This window comes from Nyctibius grandis, chromosome 24 (genome assembly GCF_013368605.1).
Source record: "Nyctibius grandis isolate bNycGra1 chromosome 24, bNycGra1.pri, whole genome shotgun sequence".
Classification (NCBI taxonomy): Eukaryota; Metazoa; Chordata; class Aves; order Nyctibiiformes; family Nyctibiidae; genus Nyctibius; species Nyctibius grandis.
In genome coordinates this window covers 7,602,983-7,624,316 of record NC_090681.1, presented here as the reverse complement: position 1 = coordinate 7,624,316, position 21,334 = coordinate 7,602,983, and the positions used below count along the sequence as shown (strand labels likewise).

General features: G+C 38.9%; 1 protein-coding gene across 1 annotated transcript in view; it reads left to right on the top strand.

Annotated features, from left to right (window-relative positions):
* The window catches only part of KDM1A (lysine demethylase 1A), a 48,642-nt gene that overhangs the window by 7,302 nt on the left and 20,006 nt on the right, over positions 1-21,334 (top strand). The window contains exons 3-9 of the mRNA XM_068417841.1: positions 1,184-1,243; positions 4,866-4,999; positions 8,355-8,433; positions 9,433-9,525; positions 10,278-10,384; positions 12,383-12,464; positions 14,715-14,809. Coding sequence (XP_068273942.1) covers positions 1,184-1,243; positions 4,866-4,999; positions 8,355-8,433; positions 9,433-9,525; positions 10,278-10,384; positions 12,383-12,464; positions 14,715-14,809 — 650 coding nt within the window. The remainder of the gene's footprint in view (positions 1-1,183; positions 1,244-4,865; positions 5,000-8,354; positions 8,434-9,432; positions 9,526-10,277; positions 10,385-12,382; positions 12,465-14,714; positions 14,810-21,334) is intronic.

The following is a 21,334-nucleotide window of genomic DNA, read 5'->3' as shown; positions in this document are numbered from 1 at the left end:
CACGTTGAGCAGTTGTGCTCTAGGAAGTGACTGTACCATTTGCTACCTTGACCTCAGCAGTTTGTTTCAGTGGGGGGTTAATTGGACATTAGAAAACACCCAATTTGCTGACTATTGAAGCACTTGGTTTGACAGAGCCTTGGTACAGGAGCAGCAAGCCAAACAGTGATTGGCCGTCTCTGTAGTGTTCCACAGCTTCCTGCTCTCTGGAGGTGGCAAGACTTTAGGCAAACATCTGACTGTGGAAGAACATCGCTTATGAGCTAAACTGGGAGCTAGCATCTCCTGTGAAGATTAGCAGTGTGTGAGGTGACTTGTATTAGCTTTATTCCTGCAGACATTGCAGCTGTACTCATCTCTGTTGTAGAAATTCTCTGTTCCTGGTTGTGTTGTAGTCCTGTCAAAGCTGCTGTTTAGGACTTACATGCAGGCTAAGGTGATTTTGAGACTTCTTCGGATCTTTCAGATGACTGCTTTGCCTTTCCTCATGTTTTCAGCCCTGGACACGTTGAAAGACCAGTGTCTTTCAGTGCTGGGTATTGATCGTGTTACTGATCAGAGGTTGACGTGTACTTGGCTTCCAGCGTGGTCTTAGTGTGTTAGAACATTGTTGGTGTATCAAGGGTGCTGAAGTCAAAATAAGTGGTCTGAGCCTTTCTAAAAAAGTTCCGTCATCAAGCTTCAAGGAAGGGTTTATGGCAAAAAAAAGAACAGGCTTTCTTGAAAGTAAGAGGTTTTTCAGAATGTTTGAAACTATCCCCTTGCATATGGGGAGACTTGGGAGTACCAAGGGCAAGATTACCAAGTTCTTATGGTTTGAGATCTATAGAATCTGATGGTATCCATCCACCAGATCTTGGCAGTAAGAAATGTAATCTTATTATTCAAATCCTAGCCATTAATGAAGTTGATCATAAGTATATTGCCACCAGGAATGCTACATATTGTGTACTTCTTTATTTCCCGTAAAGTCTGATGTAAAGCGTTCCAGTAAGAGGGATAACACTTTAGAAGACCTCAGTTTGGTGCCCTGAACCTAGGTTCCAGAAGATGGGATTCTCAGAAAATGGGTTTAGTTAGTTGGTGAAATTTAATACCTAAAACGCCAACTGCCGGGCCTTTATGTCCAATATGGTTTAACTTACGGAGTAAGGTCCCTGAGTTCTCCTCTTTCCTTCCACAGGGCAAGCAGGAGGACTTCAAGACGACAATTCTGGAGGGTATGGAGACGGCCAAGCATCAGGTGAGGGTGGCGTTTGATGCTTGCCACTTAGTAGCAAGGGCCGCCAGGTTAGGCATTGATGCTTGCAAGTGCGCATGGGTGTGGTTGACCAGAACTTAGCATGAGATACAGGAGTTTTTACCCACTTGTTAAAAAAGCGAGGGGTATGTTCCAATTTCAGTTGAGGTCTGTACCAACTGCGGAAGAGGACGTTATTCTATGTTGAAATGCATCAGGCCGATCTCTCATCCCTCCACTCCTCTCCATGTTTAGAGGAGTCCAAATGTGCAAAAAGGTACTTCTTACATAGCCAGTTTCTACCACCTAGAATGACACAGCCCTGGGCTTCAGCACAGTAGACCTTTTTTTTTTCTAATTTGCAAGAAACTTAGTGTGGAGTACCTTTTTGCTCCTTTGTTTTTTTGTTTTTTTTTTTTGAAAGGGTTTGTGTTTGGGCTGTGTGCCAGTGGTTAGTCCAGGAGATTTATCTGTTGGGGAGATTCCTAGTCAGCTTCTCAGTGGACTGGATTGTGAATTGCATTTGCCATTTGACCTAAGTACTGATGCAAGCAGTATGCACTTACTGCTTAATTCACAGAATTGGTGTCTTAATAGTAAGTCCTTAGAGTGCTACTGAAAATCTTTCTTCAACTCTGCCACTTTCACTCTCATGAGGATTAGGGTTTTAAGCAAAGGAGTCAAACGCTGCAGAACCTATTTTGTACCTCCAAGTTGCTCTTTTTGAAGCAAATATAACTTCAAGATATTAATCTGAGAGTGCATCCTTGCTGTTCTAAGTAAAGGAACCTAGTTATGTTTTGGATCTTAGCACTTGCACAGAATTTCTGACTATTATAGATTATGGGCTTAAGGATGCATTGTCTATTTCATTTTTAGGCAGGCATTGACTGTTTGGAAATCTGCATATTTTGCATTTTATATATGTGCTGAGGTTATGCTTTAGAGATTGTCTGATTCAGCAGCCAAACAACTTTTCTTCAGAGTGTTTTTCATCTGCAGATGTTTCTTTAAGTCAGTCTTCAAATGAGCAACGACCCACAGGATTTCTTCTGTGGGGAAGAAGATAATAAAAATTTCAGCACATTAGTTGCTGATGCTGAATGTCAGGAAGTGGCAAGTGTGTGCGCGAATGTGTGTGAAGAGGAGATGAGAATCCAGTCTAGGCAGAGCCAGTCTAGGCAGAGCCATCGATCGTTAGTGAGTTGCCTGCCCCAAGGAAAGCGTGTGTAGTTTTGGACTGGTACTCTTTTTAATGTGTTGCTTTCATGAAACACAAAGCAGTAAGAGTGTGGGATGGGGCAATTTAATTGATTTAACTTTGAGATGTGTAGTTGCAAAAGTAAATTCAAGGACATTTAGTTCTTATAAGATCTTCCAGTGATTGGGCCAAATAAAATAATATCTTCACTAATAACAGCTAGGCTTTTTCTAAATTCTGGTGTCAAACCCTGTTGTGGGTTTGTATTTTTCCTAAATACCAGTGCTCATCTGGAGCTATTCTGACATTTTAAAGTTGAGGTATTGCCGTAAAAGACGTGATCTTAAAAAAACAACAAAAAACCCAACAAAAAAACCCCTCCTTGGAGTTCTTTCCAAAGCTGTTAGGAGCGCCAGTTTCTCTGGCTTCTCAATTTGAAGAAATAAATTGCAAAACTTTTCAAGAAACTGGTGAGTTGTCTTAAATCCACATGTTTGAGAGTTTCCTGGTAGTTAATCGCTGCGTGACAGTCAATGCTTTTTATCAAATATCTGGAGAACACGCACCCATTTTAGCATAAGCCTGTAAGAGGGAGTCAGGTTCAGCATTTCAAATCTTTGTTTAAATGGCCATTCTCTGAAAATTGTGCTGCTGAGCTTTTTGCCAACACATGATGATCTAGAACCTTCATTAAGATTTGTTAACATTAATGAAGTATCGGAGAATTGGTAACTTGGGTTTGATTTACGTGCACAGTTTTACAGAGTTCATAGTTTAGCATATGCATTCGTATGTAGATATTTGCACAGTTGGACAACAGAAGGGCTGAGGTGTGTTTATTATTGGAGAAGCTGAAGTTTTAGCAGAGCTATGGGTTTCTATTCCATAGCTGAATGGAAGCGTTGCGGGTGTGTCAACTTTTCCTATTGTTAATTTTGTTTTACTTTCTTGCAGTGCTCTGTAGCCTCCCTTAGTATTTTCCTCTTGTTGTAAAATTCCTGTAAATGAGTATAGACAGTTTTCTTTACCTTGAGTCATCACACAGATCTTCTAATCTTTGCTTGTGAATGAATTTTGTTAGCTTCACTATTGCTTCCTTGCTTAAATATTTTTCTTCATCTTTGGAATGTAAAAATGCTTGGAAGTTAAAGGTGTGTGTGGTTGCATCAGAACTGAAAGAGAATTCCTCTTCCCAATACAGTGACATGTGTACCTCTGCACATGAACTTCAAACTTTCAAACAGTTGTCTTGGTCAGTGTAACACACCACAAGCTAATATTTTCTTTGATATTTATTATAATCTTTTGAACGGTTCCAATTGCAGAAAATAATCTTACTGCATTACTTGTGGGTTTTTTTTCCCTTGGGATGTATTGGTTTATATCTTTCCAGATTGAATGTCCTCTCCTCTGTCTGTCCTAATCTTAAGTCACTTCCTAGGACGTACGAGATTTATATTGTTGTTGCTGTATTTCACATCTCAGTATTTCATTGTGCTCGCTGTGCCTGCAAGGTTTGCTTTCTGCACTCTGCTTGTGCTGTAGCACTTTATGCAGCTGTGTCTTAGTTTGTTACTTTACATACAGTATAACATTCAAATAAGATTGAGGAGTGTAGGGTACACAACCGCAGTATTACTTCATTGCCAGTGTTTGAATTGATAGAAGGACAGGTGCCTTTATGAATGAAGTCTTTCCATAGAGAAAATGTCTCTGGTTGTTGAACATGTTCAACATCAGTCTTTTACATGTGGAGCATTTAAAAGGAAAAGTCAGCAATCTGTAGCTGTTGATTGTAGGCAGCACTTGGGGAGGGGACACTGAAAAAGCACAAGTAGGATTGTGTTTCATTGCACTGCCTGTTGCGAATATGTAAAATATGCAAAAGGAGAGGTTAGGATGGGTTCCTTTAGCTTGAGGAGTTCAGTGCAAATGAAACCTTGGAAAAGCAGGTGAGAGGGGACTATGAGCATTGTGCTTGTACCCTATAGATCTTTTGCCTTTGAATGGGTTCCAGAATGTTTTTCATACTCTATTAGAAACTGGAAACCACACAAATGAAGGACAGCATCTAAAGCAGTTATGTTTTATTGATATTATATTTTCTATATATGCTATATGTTATATATAATTTATATTGATATATGCCCCTGCCCCCTTATTTTTCAGTTGTTTTTTGTTTGTTTTCCCCTGCAGTATAGCTTTTTCATTAACCCTAGATGATACCTGTAATTCCAAGAACTGTTAACTTGGGAACCTGCATGTCTTGCAGAAATAAATAAAAGGACTAAATGAAACCATGACATGAAATTGGGGACCATATCGCCTCAAGGCTAGATGCACTGGCTAGGAAGGGTAGTGTAAATATACTTATTTAGCAGTTCCTTTTGCAGTGCCTGTAGACAACTTGTCTTTTTATTGTAGGTGTGGAGGGTGCAGCTTTCCAGAGTAGACTTCCACACGACCGTATGACATCTCAAGAAGCTGCCTGCTTCCCTGATATAATCAGTGGGCCACAGCAGACTCAGAAGGTGTTTCTGTACATCAGGAACCGCACCGTAAGTTTATTGTAAAAGTATTGATGGAAAAAAGTGTAGGACGTTTGTGTACCTTACAAAGACGTTTTGGGAATTAGCAAGTCTAACAGATTTTTTTTTTTTTTCGTTTTTGGGATGGTGGGGTTTCATTTCTGGCATCCTGTCATGCTCTAAGTTGCTAAGGAAGGTGTTATGCAGTTCTTGGTTGAGGCAATGCTGTGAGGCAGCATAAAGAATCTGTAGCATATTTACAATATCCAAAATACAGTCATAACAACCATCAAAACTACATGTTTCAGCTAATAACAGCTTTTAAAAAGTAAACAAACAGAAAGTGGTGCAATGTTCTATTCCTTAATCTCAGCTTGAAGAAGTCTCTGTGGAGACTTCTTTAAACCGAGACTTAAAATAATATTCAATCAAATGCATTATTGCTTAGAATAAGGCAAACCTCTCAGCTTTTTACTTTGCTTAGCATTCAGTTGGTGTAATACTGAGACATCAAGCCAGTCATGCAGCTTATTCTCAGAACAGAGTAGTTACTTTGCCAGCTTTGATTTCAGAAAAGAAATTGTAATGTTGAAGAAACGAAATTCTGCTTCTAAATGTTTGTAGCATTTCTGCCCAATTCAAAACTTCCATGCAACTTAAAATATAGAAAGAAGGGGCAATATTCAAATAATTCATTGGGGAGTTCATTCACTTGAGTTCAGGCAAACATGCCTGAAGTTTAAACTGTAATATAACTTAAACAGTAGTATTGTGTTTTGCAGATAATGCTTTTAAATTGTTACAGTGCTTTTAGGTTCCCCAGCACACAACCAGGGTTCAGGACTTTCTCCTGTACTTAGAAAAGTGTTTTAGAGAACTTAAGTCATGTTAGAAAAATTAACAGTAGGAAAGCAAGAAATATTTTGAAAATTGCTTTGTTAGCCTAGTTAAGAGAAAACACCTTATGCACCATTCAGTTTTTTTCACAAACTTGAGATGATCAAGTGGCATTATGGTGTATTAACCATGGTAGCACCCAATGCTTAATAACTTAAAGAAGTTATTTGAAGTTTATGTATGGTGGACATCTTCATGCTAAGAGTGTAACTTTTGCTATTCCTGTGAAATCTCCCTGTAATTAACCTAAGTTGTAACTTTTGGGAAGTCATGAGATGCGTGAAAACGGACCGAGGCAAGCCAAAAAGTTTGAAAAACAGTTTGTGCAAAATGTATAGTGAGTAATCCTTTTACAAACACATTAGAAGGAGAAAAGCATCCCACTGCAGCTAATAAATGACTGGGATTTAAAGAAATGCTTGGAAGGGGTATTGCAGAGCTGCACTAGAAAAGCTGTATTGTTGGTCTTTGGTCCCTATTCGCTATGGAGGAACTTAGAGAAGTTCCTGAGCAGGAATCCCCTTTCAAGGAAGACTTGTGAGAGGATCTCCTCCAGTCAGGACAGCAGAGGTTCTAGAACAGCAGATGAAGCAAACGGTAATATAAACCCAGTGCTCAGCAGAGCTCTGGAAGAGCTGTGAACTGCAGCGTGCATCCTTTTGCTTACAGCTGGCACAGTACCAGGGGATTTAAAAATATTGAAGAGAGCATAAACACCCAGAGTTCCCGGAGGTTAGAGGAGTTAGACTAGTAAGTCTGATGTTTCCAGTTTGCCGGGTAACAAATGGAATCAAGAATTGAATGAATGACCTGGTAAGTAAAACCATATTTTGGAAGGCTCACAGTAGCTTTTATAAAGGGAAGTGATCCTTTACAGTCCATCTGAGTTCTTTAAAGGACTCGTAAGAATAAGTGAACAAAGGAGATCCACTTCATGTGATCTTCTAAATGAATCCTCCCACCCCAAAATATAAAAAACCCGAACAACCAACCAATTAAAAAAAAAACCACACCCATGCAAAACAGTAAAAGCTCTTGCTAAATTACTGTTGATTAAAGCAGATCATGAAAATTTACAGAGCAAAATGTAGGATAAATGATCTGTTGTGGCAGTGCAGGACAGTTGTGATTTGAAGCCTTTATAGTCCTTTAGGACCTGCACTCTTCTGTGTATTTGTAGAGGGACTAAAAATCAGAATTTGTAAAGAAATGGTCGTTTGCTGCATATACCAAGTTACTTTAGGTAGTAAAATGAGGACTACAAAAACTACAAACAGTGAAGACTTTTACAAGTAACTGGGTGATAACATAGATGAAATTAATTTGAAATAAAAGAAAACTAATATGAATAATGGAAGTAATTATATATCTACATACATAGAGGTTTATATATAAAAATATAGATTATGGGCTTTGCAGTCTTCCAGCTGAGAATGGAATCTTAGCGTCACGGTACATTATACTATGAAATGGTTAGTTCCATGCTCAGAAATTATTAGAAAGAACGTTGTTAAAAACTACTTGGAAAACAAGTAGAAGAAAGTACTAAAGATGAAATTTGCCTCAAATGGCCTCCTAAATTATATGGAAATTCTTTCTTAATCTTTCCTGTTCATTATACTTGTATGATTTCCACTTTAGTTTGCTATCTGTGAGGAGCTGTGAAGTTCAGTAGTGCAATTGTAGAGAAATACCCAAATAAATGACTAATTCTGGAATGTAAAATGGTGTGGAGATGCTATGTATGACCTAGATCTAGGCATTGAACAGTAAAATGTTATTTATTAGCTATTGCCATCTGTGCCATGAAGTAGGCGTTCTGTTGGGAAAACAGTTGTGATTCTATTATTCTGTGCTTTTTTTCCTAGTGTGGAGTGACATAATTAATATTTTACAAGCAGATTTTCCTGCTTGGTTGTTGAACTGTGACTGTCCTCTGAATGTTCGTTCTTGTGTATACGTGGCCAGTGTAGTCCATGTGCCTTATATCTATGAAGATGGATTAGATGATTAAAGTTCTGAGATAAATTAACTTCATAAGAATACAAGTACTCCTGTAGCTTTTACAAAAATAATGTGAAATTTGATGGCAAAAAGTTAGATGCTGGCTGATGTTGGATGGCCAATTAAAACATCCCACATATCACACTTGCCATGCAGGTGGAAGGAAGGCTGTACACATAAGCATTCTGGCGCTTCCATTTTGTAGCTTTTTTCTTTCAGTGTATGTTTTCTTGTATGTGTGATTAGGAGGTTGCTTACTTAATGCATTTCCACTTATTTGAGATGATATAGGAAGTTAAGATGGACTGTATTGCACCTTAAAGAACACTGGAAGGCAAAGTTCAGTGCAGCTTGGATAGCACTGCCAAAGTTTAACTTGTTAGAGGTTTTCATCTCCTAACAGTATTTGGTAACAAACATGCACATGGAAAACATCTCTTTTGTATTGCTTAATATAATATGTCTTATTGTTTGTTAAATACAGCTGCAGCTCTGGCTGGATAATCCAAAGATTCAGTTGACATTTGAGGCAACTATCCAACAATTAGAAGCACCTTATAATAGTAAGTCAAGCCTTTTACTACCAAAACCATACTGTACGTATCATTGTTCTTCTTTTTCAGTTTTGGTTAGGGAAAAGCTGCTCAGAATCAAGAGGGGACGTCAGATGGTCCTTTTGTTAGTGGAGCTGCATAAGCGTTCATGTACAGAATGGGATATTGCAGTATGCTCGTGTTTCAGGTTTGTCAGAGTTCATTTGCGTGGTAAAGAAATATATCCCTAGCAGAATTCAAAAAGACTGATTAAAAGATGTGTTGTTACAGAAGTTTCCCTGCGAGTGAATTCACACGCAGCTTTTAAGGTTTGCTACAACTTCATGGTGGTTTGCAGCTGTGAGATTTTCTTAATAATCAAGGTTTTTGCAAAGCATTAAAAAGTTGCGTAAGGTTTGAACGGAGTGTCTGTGATGAAAGAAGGCAGTAGAAGAGCGAGGAGTTACTGCTTGTAAATGTAGGCCATTCCACCCTTCTCAAAAAAGATCCCAATAAACTGAAAAATGGTGGAGGGGAGCCACAAAGAAAGAGTAATTAAGAAGAAAATAATGCTGAAATGAATGCAAATACACTGTCAAGTATTGCAAAGGAGTGAATTATTGTGTTTATAAAAATGAGAATTCAGTGCTCCGGTAACGGATTGGCTTAATGCTGGCAAATCGCATTACAGTTCTGTGTAAAGATCTCTGGTTTTCTGCAGTCAGTTTCAGACAAGGTGTTCTTCCACACTAAATAAATAGAAGCATTTAATGTCCTATACAGCTTTTCTGGCAGTATTCAAAACTGCAGTATAGCATGGAAAACGGCTTGTGGGTTCCAGAAAAGTTTAACCTCAGCCTTCTTCAAGAAGATGGATTCTTCAGTAGGGCGGCTGGGGGTGCAGAAAGGGATGTGTTCAGTGTGACTTTGCTGGGTTGCTGCTGTGGCACATTTGCTTGTAAATATGTTTTTAGTACATACGTGCTGCTGAACATACAGAATACTTTAAAAACATGACAATTTTTTTAGGTGATACAGTGCTCGTTCACAGAGTACACAGCTATCTGGAGCGGCATGGTCTAATCAACTTTGGTATCTACAAGAGAGTGAAGCCCCTTCCAAGTAAGAAACTTAAATTGTTTCTAATTGGAGTTTTGTTTTATTGTTCTGTGATCTGTTAGAACAGATTTTTGAGTGCTTTTTTTAAGATTTTGGTGCTGAGAAAATAAAAAAGGCTGGAAAACCATTGGCTATAGATGTTCAGTTTTTATTTTGGCATGAAGAAGCCATGTATTTAAGTAAATCGCTTTGAGAGGGAAAATGTTTGCAAATCTGTAGATAATTTGGTGGCTGTCACTCTTTAATGAGTTATCTTTGTTCCTCATTTGAATAACAGAAGCACAATACTGTTCTTAACATTTGTCCTATGCTTATATGATGCTTGAATTTTACAAGTGCTGAACTTGTCTGTCCTTTCTAGGTTTTATTCTTCTGGGACAGAAAGAAATAAAACTGATACTTTGTCCTGCAGTTGTTAATAAGAATCAGTTTCTTCTTCAAACAATTGTCCTTCAAAAAATTTTTTTCCTCCTGTTTCCTTCTTTGTCACAGATACACTACTGGTGTATTTTGCTTGTACCTGTCTCATTAAGAAAAATTGTGAAGTGTTTTACTGTTACCATATTATGTACATAATTACTTCAGTTTTCTTTTTGTGGCTATTTGTTTTGTTAAAGAGTTTGTTCTGTCAGAACTACTGATGAGAAGGAAGCTGCTTTTTGTTCTCAGTATTTCTTAAATGCAACTTTAACACGACTGCTTACGATGTACTAATGCACATATAGAGCCTGCAGCTTATGTTTCCCTTTCTTTAGCCAAGAAGACTGGAAAGGTGATCATTATCGGTTCTGGAGTCTCTGGGTTGGCAGCAGCTCGCCAGTTGCAGAGTTTTGGAATGGATGTCACGGTTCTGGAAGCCAGGGTATGAATTTCTGGGCTATTTTACTTCTGTACAGAAACTTAACCACATTCAGTACTAGCGTAAGGCTAAGTATCCCAGCAGTGTGGCAAAGATGGGTAAGATCGTGTGTCGTTACAGGCATCTGGGATGTATTGCTGGGTACTAAACCTGTCTCACTAGGAAACAAGTGTATCTGTTCTCACTGGCAGTTGCCTACTGCTTTCTCAGGGGTGGACTGTGTGGTCAGGTGCTAGTGCCATACACTTACACAAATAACAGGCTGGAATCTTCTTCCTTTCATGATTGAGAACTGATTTTTCACTGGAAAGCAGAATGCAAGTCTGTATTTCAAGAACTTGCCTGTTAAATAGAATCATTGTTTGAAATTGCCCTACGACGTCAGGCAGGGTTTTTTCCTTGCACCTTTCAAGTCTACATTAATTCTTTATTACTGTGTGATTAACAGAGGCTTTAAAGTTATATAGAGCTACATTTTGTGGTGCATGAACTAGCTGATTGTTCTTCCAGTAATAAGGTATTCTTTTATATCCAGCCCTAAGTGGAATCTCCTTTTTTTTAAAGTTGAAGTTTTTTTCATATAATCTAATCAATCGAGAACAGCTTGATACTCATTTAAAACAAATAAATCCATTGACCAGTTAAATTGGAATTTATCTTAAGTTTTACTTTGTGACTTCATTTTGTTTGTATATTTACTTCTGACACTTTTCCTGCACAGATTATTTTAATCATCTTAAGTTTTTTATTAGAGTAATGTTTCAGGCTCTTAATTTTGCTAGCTACTGCTAGGGAACAAGAGCTGCTGGCTCTGTGCTTCACAGGTTCCATACCTCTAGAGCAAAGGAGAGTGCAACGGTCTAGTTGTTTAGGAGTCTCTTGCTCACCTGAAGGTATTGTGGGGTTTGTTGGTTTGTTTTGGTTTTGGGGCATTTTTTTTTTTTGAAGCTGGAAGAAAGAGATCTGTGCTGTAACCTGGGTTTTGTTTTATGCATCTTTGTTATAACCAGTATGTAGATCTGGCAAGAGGCTATTTTAAAATGCACAATATTTTTCAGTCATTTTTTTTCTAGACCGCTGCATGTCTTCTGGAGTAGTCTGTATAATTTTGGTTTTATTTTTGAAGGCTGGCTGGTGTTTTCTTGCATTATGATTTCAGCGATTCAGGTGGTAGTTTCTTTGTGTCCGTTCATTTTCTGTAACTTTTAGGCTATTAGTTTACATGCTTCTGAATTGCTGATTTAATTACTAAAAATCAAACTTTACATTTGTATATGAATTGGTAGCTGTTTGGAATCTTTGCCCAGTTGTAAATGATATTTCTCTCGGATATCACACTGCTAGCTGGACCGAGAATAGGGAAAGGTGGCGCTTTTTTTTCCTTATTAAGTTTAAAGTTGTAGGAAAATAAGTGTCATCCTTAAGTCAGTAGTATGTGTCAAGAATCAAAAACTTTTTTTCCTGCTTCTAAAATGGGCTGTTGATTCATGGTTATCTTCTTGATTGATAGCTGCCTTTTCTGAAAAGAACAGATAGGAATAATTGGCTTTTCTGACAACTCTAAAATTTAGTTTTCTCTAGCATAGCTGAATCATTTCCTATATAGCTGTTGGATTTTGTGCTAGAAAGTGGGAGGTGGAAATCTAGTACCTAACTTAATCTATCTATGGACAATGAAGGATTGGTTTTAGAATCACAGTAGATCCTACTGTAGATATAGTTAAATCTGTCCAAATGAGGTTAGGCATATTTTTCTTTTTTTTTTTTCCATTTTTTTCCTTTTTTTTTTTTTAATGCAGCTTAAACATTTTATTCCTTACTTAGGCAAATTAATTGAGATCAAGTGTTTATTTGCAGAGGTTCTTGGAAAAGTGTGCATTTTATTTATTGAACCTTTGGATAAAAGAATGTACCACCTTCTGTAGAAGTCTCAGTGATGATATTTAAGTGAGATGTATTGCCAAATGTTACTGGAGGTTTAATATATTGTGCTTTTGAAAGGACCGAGTAGGAGGAAGAGTTGCTACCTTTCGCAAAGGGAACTATGTTGCTGATCTAGGAGCAATGGTGGTAACAGGACTTGGTGAGTTTTTCAAAATAAAAAGGAGGGAGGAGCAAAATGGCGGGATTGAGATATTACAAATCCGAAACCTTATGCCATTTCCTTTCATGGCCAAAATAATTGAGTATTTTTGTCTATTAAAAAGTAGATGTTCCAGTTCAGCCTCTTCAGCAGTTAGCTTTTTCATCAGTGAATCTTCAGAACAGATGGCAGCCTGCACTAAAAGCTGGGATTTTTGTTGGTGCCATAGCTCTCACAAGTCACTGAAGTCATACAGGTGCTTGTCACGTCATCAAACTGTTGTAGATCCATTCTTTTACAGTTTGCTCTTGTTTAGTGGAATTCTTTGCTCTTTCCTTGGCATGCTGTCCTTGTGTGTGTCTATTCCTTCGCCCAATTCCTTTAAGTCTTTCTAAAGCTGCTTTACCCAGCTGCCAGTGGCCACTGAGCTCAGGTCTGTGGACTGAATTTCTTGGCAACTCTCTTAGTTGTTCCCTTGGATCTTTCAAAGTATAAGCTGAACTTGAACATGGAGAAGTAGGAATGTAGTGAGGGGATTAGTTGAGTAGCTAAGAGCAAAGTAAATAAGAGCAAATAAATAGCAAAGTTATAAGATGGGAGAGACCCCAAAGAGATGGAGTATGTTTTTTCGTATACATGGGGGGGAGAAAAAGGGAAGAGGGAGAATGAAGAGCAGAGCCATTCTAAAGAGAAAGCCCTTCTTAAAGTCAGGATTTAAACCCCAAAAGTCCTTTCTCTAAGTGATTTCAAAAATAGTTGTGAAAATAATGGCAAACAAGCCATATTTCTTCTTATTTAATGCTGGTTTATGGGATGGCATCAGTTATTGATACTGGTTACTCTGCTAACAAGATGGGCAGATGTTTAGTGTGGAATACCCTTCAGTAATGCAGTAAAATGATAAAATATTATAAAACCTATAATAAAATCTAACTGAGTTTACTGACTGCCAAAACTTGGTGTCTGTCCTATGGTTAGTCTTTATTAAATTGCATCCAGAAACTGTTTCCAGACAAAGCGTACTGAAGTTGCACAGTTCTGGTAAAACAGGTTTAAGGTTGCCTAGTGAAAGACTGTGATATTTTTATATTTAATTCATCATGGATGTTTCCTTTCCAAAAGAATCTACCCTTTGCCTTGAATGAGGCAGCATACGCTACGGAGAAAAAAAGATTCCTGTAGTGAAGGAGACGGTTTGAAGGGCATCCTTTGTATTTCTGAGTCTGGAAGGGATGTGAGGAGGGAAGACTACTGAAGGGGTTGAGCTTGTGGTTCAGGAAGCTGAATGGCTGAAGTGATGGGATCTATTCTGGTTTTGTTAGTAAACCATGGAAGAAGTAAAATTTTTAGTAGGTTGTTGAACTTGAAACATGAACTTATTTACTTCAAAACTCTGTTGTTCTTCAGTCATCTCTCTAAAGACAGGAAGGTATTAGGGTAGTTGAACCTCCCCCTCTGTTTTGAACTAAGGCTCTGGGTTTGATTGGGTTGCAGAATCAGAGAACAGTGGGAAACTAGATCTGAAAAACTTTTCCCAAAGTTAAATTGTGGAGGAAGCCCATGTTGCCTCTCCCCTATGCCGTTTCCCGTTTGTGTCTGTTCTTTTCCTTTCCTCTGTCGTACTTACAGAGAGGCTTTGATGTTTAGTGATTCTGGATGCTTAAAGTTGATGCTTTCTGCCTTCCTCATGTTTCTGTGTGGAGTCTCCCGGATTGTTTTCTAATCTGTTTAGTTACACATCTTCCAGGTACAGTTGGTGTACATGGTTCATCTTCATGGATTGTATTCGCTAGTGTCACTCGTTGGAGTTCCACTAAGGTTTTAGGGACTGAATTCTTCAGGTTCCATCTCCATGTCACCGCACTTTCAAAAGCTGCTGAAGTTACTGTGTGGCTGTGGGAGCTTTCCTTGGCTTTTCAAACACTCTGCTCGCAAATGTTTTGAAGATACGTTTATAGCTGTGAACTCTCAATCATACTAAGGTTGCTGCCACCCTAGGACTCTGCTTTTACAGTTGGCCTTTGTTACATACTGTCCTTTTAAGGGTTGGTGGGCAGGTTTTTTTTCATGATCTTGCAAAAATTGTTGTGAAGAGTAGAGCTTTGGCAGTGTTATACTACTTCACTGGAATGCATTTTGCACTGGAGTTGGCATATTTAGTCTCTGAAATAGCCTTAACTGTGGAATTTTTATTTAATCGCAGACGAACATTGCAGGAGTACTCTGTTAACTACACAAAATGTTTTCCAGGAGGAAATCCCATGGCTGTGGTCAGCAAACAAGTGAATATGGAATTGGCTAAGATCAAACAAAAATGCCCGCTTTATGAAGCAAATGGACAAGCTGTAAGTCTGATACTGTTTTCATGAACCTTTTAAAAAGAAATAGTGTCTCAAGTGTATTTGTTAGCTGGCTATTGGTCTAGCAGGAGATGGCTTCCAGGAAGAGAGAGAGGAAGTAATGAAAGTGTGTGTCTGTTTTAGGCATTGTAGTAATATTCTAGCATAACTGCACCTATTCTTCTAAAAGCTGTTCTTTCCACGTGAGTTTTTAACTTTGAACTTCAGAGGTTTTGTGGTAGCTAAGTTACTGTTTGTTCTTCCCAAATTCATTACTGTTTTTCCTTAGACAGTTGTCTGTCTCATTCCTCTTTGAAACAATTGTCTGCTGTACTGGCACTCTAGCTTTTGTCATTGTTGCTACTCCTTTTCCCTGAAATAAGCTATTTCTGGCTGTTCTACTTATCTGATGCCTTTTAAAGAATTGATTAACCGATGCCAGCTGGTTGAATGCATGCAGCAGTTCAGCAACAATATTCTAGAGCTGGGATTCACAAACTTAATTAGCTTTGTTTCTCTCTGCTGTAGTGTCAAGGAGTGCTGTTAGAGATAGAAATGACAGATCCTAGTTTAGTGCTAAATCTCACACATGTATTGACTGGAAGTGTTCCTACCTCCTGAATCTTAAAACATGGTACTAAGAGCAACTGCTGAAAGAAGACAGATGAGGGTAGTGGGCTTCTTGCTAGAGGCCTGAAAAAGTGATCCCTGGCACCAGCAAATAGGGTGTTATAATAAACTCAGGGAGACCTGCCAAGGCATTGCAGTCAGTTCTAGCAGTCAGTCTGCTCTTGTGTTGTGAAGCCTGTCCTGCATGTAAAATGCTTGCCTCTGCGCTGCTGTGGTCCCCCTCTCCCGGCTGTTTTCAATTCAATGTCTGCCCAAGTAATGCTTCAGTATCTCGTAGGGGGACAGGTGTATCCCTGTGCAATTTGAAGATACTCCCTTTGTTAATGCCACCCAATAAGAGACACAGTTCAGCTGCTTTGAACTTTAGACCATGCTTTTATTGTCTCAGCCAGCACTGTGATGCCTGCAGCTTTCTGCTGCCACTTCTTTCTGTTCACAGTATGCAGCAACTCAATCACTTATATCCAGCTAAGCCCCTCAGCATATGCAGCTCCTGTGGTCCAGGAATTTCTCTTGCTCATCAGATAGGCACTTACAGAAGAAGCCTCTGGGAGTGGAGTGTGTGCCTGAAAAGGAATATTCCTTCTGATCACTCTGTAGTGTTTCCTGTACCACATTCAAATGCTGTTTATCCCTGTCAGGATGGAAACTGGCGGTGTGGCTGCGTGCTGTCAAGCACTGGGGTAGGGAGGGAATCCCTCAGCACAGAAAAGGTTCTTACTGCTCCTTTGGCTAACCCGGTGGCACAGGTAACATCACCTCCTTGTGTTTGAAGGTGGTTGCTGCAGCAAGGAATTGCTGCTGTTTAGATGTGTGCATTTATTAGTGTAATGACAGGAAGGTTATAACACTAGTCATATTTTAAAAAGGCATGTCACAAAATTTGTCAGCTTACCTGTTGCAAACAAAGCTTGATACGTGTAACTGGATATATTTTCCAGACTGAATTTTATCACTTCCTTGTGTTGAGTGTTGTCTTGATGACTACATAATGAACCAGAGTGCTCTTCCTTGGTTTAAAAAGAAATAAATAAGATTGCCTCTGTGTGCTGCTTGTTTCCTAGCATGTCTGTCATGTATAGCTTCTGGAACATTTGACTAAACTATCTAGTTTGAAACCATTTTAACTATGACGGATACTTAGGAAGAGAAGTTGTGGTGTAATGATGACAAATATTTTAATCTTCTACCGCCTAGATACCACGAATGCCAATGTAATTTTGATTATGTGACATTCAGTATCTGTGCATCTATCTGTGATGGCATCTCTGTATTTCCTGTAGCTCATGACCATCTAAACCGTTAAAGGTTGTTACTTCATATGATAAAGAGTAAGTAAATGAAAATGGAAGCTCTAGAAATTAAAAAAAAAAAAATTTGAATTTGCTTGCTCAGATGTGGTGCAATTGTACCTTGAAAGCTGTGTGTTTTGATGTGTACTACTCATTTTGTCTTTCTCTTGTTTTTCCTTAATGTACTCCATGATGCTACTTACACCAAGAGAGTTATTTTACTAATCCTTTCTTTTCCTTTTTTAATGTTGCCACACTTTTTCCTTTGCTTGTTAGCACTGCTAAATATTAAATGCTGATTATTTCTGCAATGTTTTCAAATCTTTGATTTTCACCCCACTGTATAAAGCTTATCCTGAAATAGCTGTCAGGCTACTTCTGTTGTATTTCTGCTGCAGTTGTTGAAAGGTCACTGTCAAGGTACTACTTTATAAAGAGTGAAAAATAAGTTTAAGTTGAAATCACTTTCTATGGGATATGCTTCTTCCAAAGGTGCATTCACATTGGGTTACTAATAAGTATTGGGCAAGTAACTTCTAAGTACCTTTTGCAAAAATGAGCAAAAATTTTTCTCACCCTGTCAATAGAGTCTACTAACTTGATAATGTCCCTTTACATTTTCCTTTCAGCTTATCCCTGAGCCCAAGTCCATTCGTTGCTCTGCTCCTCCTCAAAACCGTCTCAATTTATGTCCACCAGTAACAGCCAAGAGCACAGCCTTTCTTGTCTCAAATAAAAGAGCACTGATGTTCCACCTCTCCCTCTGGCATTTTGGCAAACTTCATGGTGCTTGACAGGAGGCAAGTTGTAGCTTTTAAATTAGCTCATTCCCCAGCCATCCTGGGAAGTATCAAAGATCTCCTTGGGAAACAATATACATAGATGATAATTCAGATATCTAAAGCAGGGAATGCATCTAGAAGTCTAAGGACAAGTAATAAGTGGATGTCCTTCATACCTCGGCCTACTGTGTTGACAGCTTTTCACATCTACACAAGCATCTTTTAGACTTGCCAGTCTGTCTACATCTTTTTCTCCACTCTCTGCATTTTACTGAAGGGCAAAGTACATAAGAGTTATGCACTGAGTGTACATCCTCATCGTTAAGCTTTGCACTGAAGGCATAAATCTCTCTTGCTGCTCACAACTGTGTGATGACCCAAGATTGAGCAGTTCTATACCTTCAATTGCTACTCTTCTAAAGTGTGGTTATTATTTTAGTCTTTGCCATGGTGTTACCTAATTAAGAAAGACTTCTCTCCGAAGAAGTGAAGATGGAATCAAGTTCTCTGCATATAGGATGAGCTCTTGATGATTGCAAGTTTCAGATCCTTTATTTGTGGTGAGTCGATTTCCTTCAAAAAGTTTACCGATTTAGTTCTGAATAGTCTTTGGGAAGTTCTACTTGCCAGCACAGCTGCCTAAGCTTCTGAATGAGGCATTGATGTCAGCTGTGAAAAGGTAGGCAATGTAAATGTCAAAATGTCATTTCTCTTCCCATCCTAACTTCACATTGCTGGAAAGTGTGCATTTTGTAATGCCATCTTCAATTTGTTATCCACCAGTTTCCTCACATCCTTTTCTTCAGAGCTGATACCCAACAGTCAGTTCTCAGCCTGTGCTGATGTATGGGGGTATTCCATTAACAGTTTCAAGGCTTTGCCTTTGAATTTCACGAGGGTTTTGTCAGCCCATTCCGCCAACTTGTTGAGCTTACACTGAGAGGAGAAGAGATTGGGAAGGCCTGAGAGCAGACCTTACCTGTAAGTTCCTGAGGCAAAGAGGAATTCAGTGCTTTAGCCTTTTCCATATCCATTACCACTAGATTCAGCAGCAGGTCTACAGTCTGCATTATCCTTACTTTTTTGCTACTGCTGTGTATGTAGAGAGCCCTTCTTCTTGCCCTCTTATGTCCAGCATCTCAGTTTCAACTCTGGCTGACTTCTGGTTTTCCTAATGCCATCTCTGCATGCTTGGGCAATGCTGCTTAATTCATCACAGATGACTTGTGGTGTAGATGCTTAAACTGTGACTTGGAAGATGAAGCTCGAATGATAAAAGTTTCTTGAAACTGGGGCCCTAATTTTAATTTTTCAACCTTCAGAAAAGCTATCCTACACCTGTTCGTCCAGAAAAGATCTTGGAAATCTAATTGTTCAGTGGAGTCTGCCCTGTGGCTCTGGAGAGCCTCTGTTCAGTCTTAAGGCAATGCTTAGTAGTAGCAAGTTCTCTGTTTTCCACTGAGACTTCAACTGAGGACACGTACCAAGTTCTGACCCATGGAGACAGGGCTTTTACTTAAGCCAGAAGCTGCAGCAGCCTGTTCATCCCCAGGGTCTTCTCTTCAAAGACAGAATCACTTATCCATGGATTGGCTGTAAGGAAGTGTCCTAGAAACCAAGTTATTTAGATCATGCCTTTTCATTTCCAGCTCTTCCTTTTTCATGATTAAAGAAATCAGAAGGGCACAGTGGTACCCACGCTGTTAAAGTCTATCCTAGCATTCAGGTGTGGTACAAGCATGCAAAGGTTAAGTCAGCGGTGGGTCTGTCACTGGAATGTGACAAACTTTTTGCATTTGGGAACTGCCGTTTGAAGCTTTCCTTATACCTCTGCTATGCTCAGTAACCTTGTTGAAGCTTTCTGGTACATATAGGAAAATAGTCTAATAATTGTGAAATACATATTCTACTTAGTATAAAACCCAGATCTTCTTGAATATAGTAGGTACAAATTATGTTGTTCCATGGCTATGGAGATATATAATTGTTATCAAATGTGACTGGCAGGAACTACTAGAGAGGATGGCATAGAGGAATCTTAAGTACAGATATGGCTAAAGAGGAATTTTCAGCATGTAATTCTGAAGGGGAGCAGTATCAATCAGGGAAAGTGATACAGGTCTTTGGGACAGATTTTCAGTTTTTACATGAATGAGCAGAAATGTAAGCATGCATCTACATCTTGAAATTGTAGATTGAACAAGACTGGAGATAAGTATAGGGAAAGTTTGAAATATCCTCATATATAGTTAAAAAATAATCATCTTTCGACATGTACTCTAGTCATCATATAATCTTCTATAGTACTGTTGTGTATAATGTTCCAGCCTTTGAGCTGACAGTACCTCAAAACTTTTATCATGTTTTAAAAGTGCATGATCTTGAGAAATAAATAGTGGGTATAATATAGAATATACTAGTGTCAAAAATGAGATCATGCATTTTTGAGACCTAATAACCTTGAGTGATAGGAGAATTTTAGTAATAATCAAGAAAAAAGGAGACCCTTGCACCGATTGCAGAGTAGGTGAGTCACTAATCTTTGGCAGCCATGGAGTGGAGGAGGTATCTTCATTCTTAAGATTCTCTCAAAAAGGTAGATCCATCAGAAACAGGGAAGTTCAGTTCATAATGCAGTGAGTCTCCAGGGAGATACCACCTGCAGAACCGTATGGGATTCTAAGACATTTCACTGCAAGAATAGTAGAAGAATCAGCATCTTAGTATAAGCAGTTGGAAAAGTTGGCTTGTTGTGCTTGTGATATATACCTGGAGATGAAGTATGACTATTGTGAACCTCAGTGTTTTAGTCTGGGAAAATGCCAGACAACAAAGATCTGCAGAGCTAGAAGATAACCATTGGCACAAGAATGAGTGGCCAGCTGCAAAGTGGAAGAGGAATCCTAATTAGAGCAATGAGATAGTGATATAACTTCCCAGTCAACACAGGGTATACTTTGAGTTAGGGGTGAGTAACAATTGGAAAAGAGCCATCTGATAGAGTCATAGGGATAGGCTTAGCCCAGTTAACAGCACCTCTCAAGCTCTTCTTGTTCTGGTTGGCAACCATCCAAGAGCTTTCCCAGTCTTTCTGAAGTGTATACGTTTTCTGCTCTTCCTCATGCTGATCTTTCCCTTATACTTATCAGTATTTTGTCTCTATCCTTTGTTTAACCTGGACTGGGTTTAACAGATGTTTATACCATGTGATGCTTGGTCTTTTCAGCACATGCAGCCATCATCACCTAACAGCTATTTCCACACTGGCAGCAGCACACGCTATTTAAATGAGTAGCTTCAGTACAGTCAAATACCACCATTCTAGAAGTGTCCTGCAATGCTTCCTCCATCATCCTGGAAAAGCTGGATTGGTAGTTCTTAATCACGCTGACCTCTCCAAAAGATGTTACTGTCTGTCTACTCACTGAGCCATGCCAAGCCTTCTAAAGTCTTGTGATTGCATAGAGCCATCCTGCCATCAGAGTGGTCTTTTGTTCCCTTGGCAAGCTTCTGAAGCTTTGGTGAATACACCTTCCAGTAAGGAAATCTTCATGTGCCCATAAACTGGTTTGCTTCCTCGTGCAAGAGAAATCAGTTGTCATCATGATTTGCCAGCTCTTCTTGTAGCTCTTTGGCCAGACATCCTGGCAAAGTGACTTTGTGTTGTACAGACCTTGGTGTCTGACCGTTTGAGAGAGCTTAGGGTATTAGATTTCTTTTTACAAGGTTTTCTCAGCTACTTTTTTGTTGTACTTTTGAAGTGTCACTCTAGTTTAGGGCTTGTGATACCTTTTTTTTTTTTTTTTGATCACTGCTCTAAGAATTTA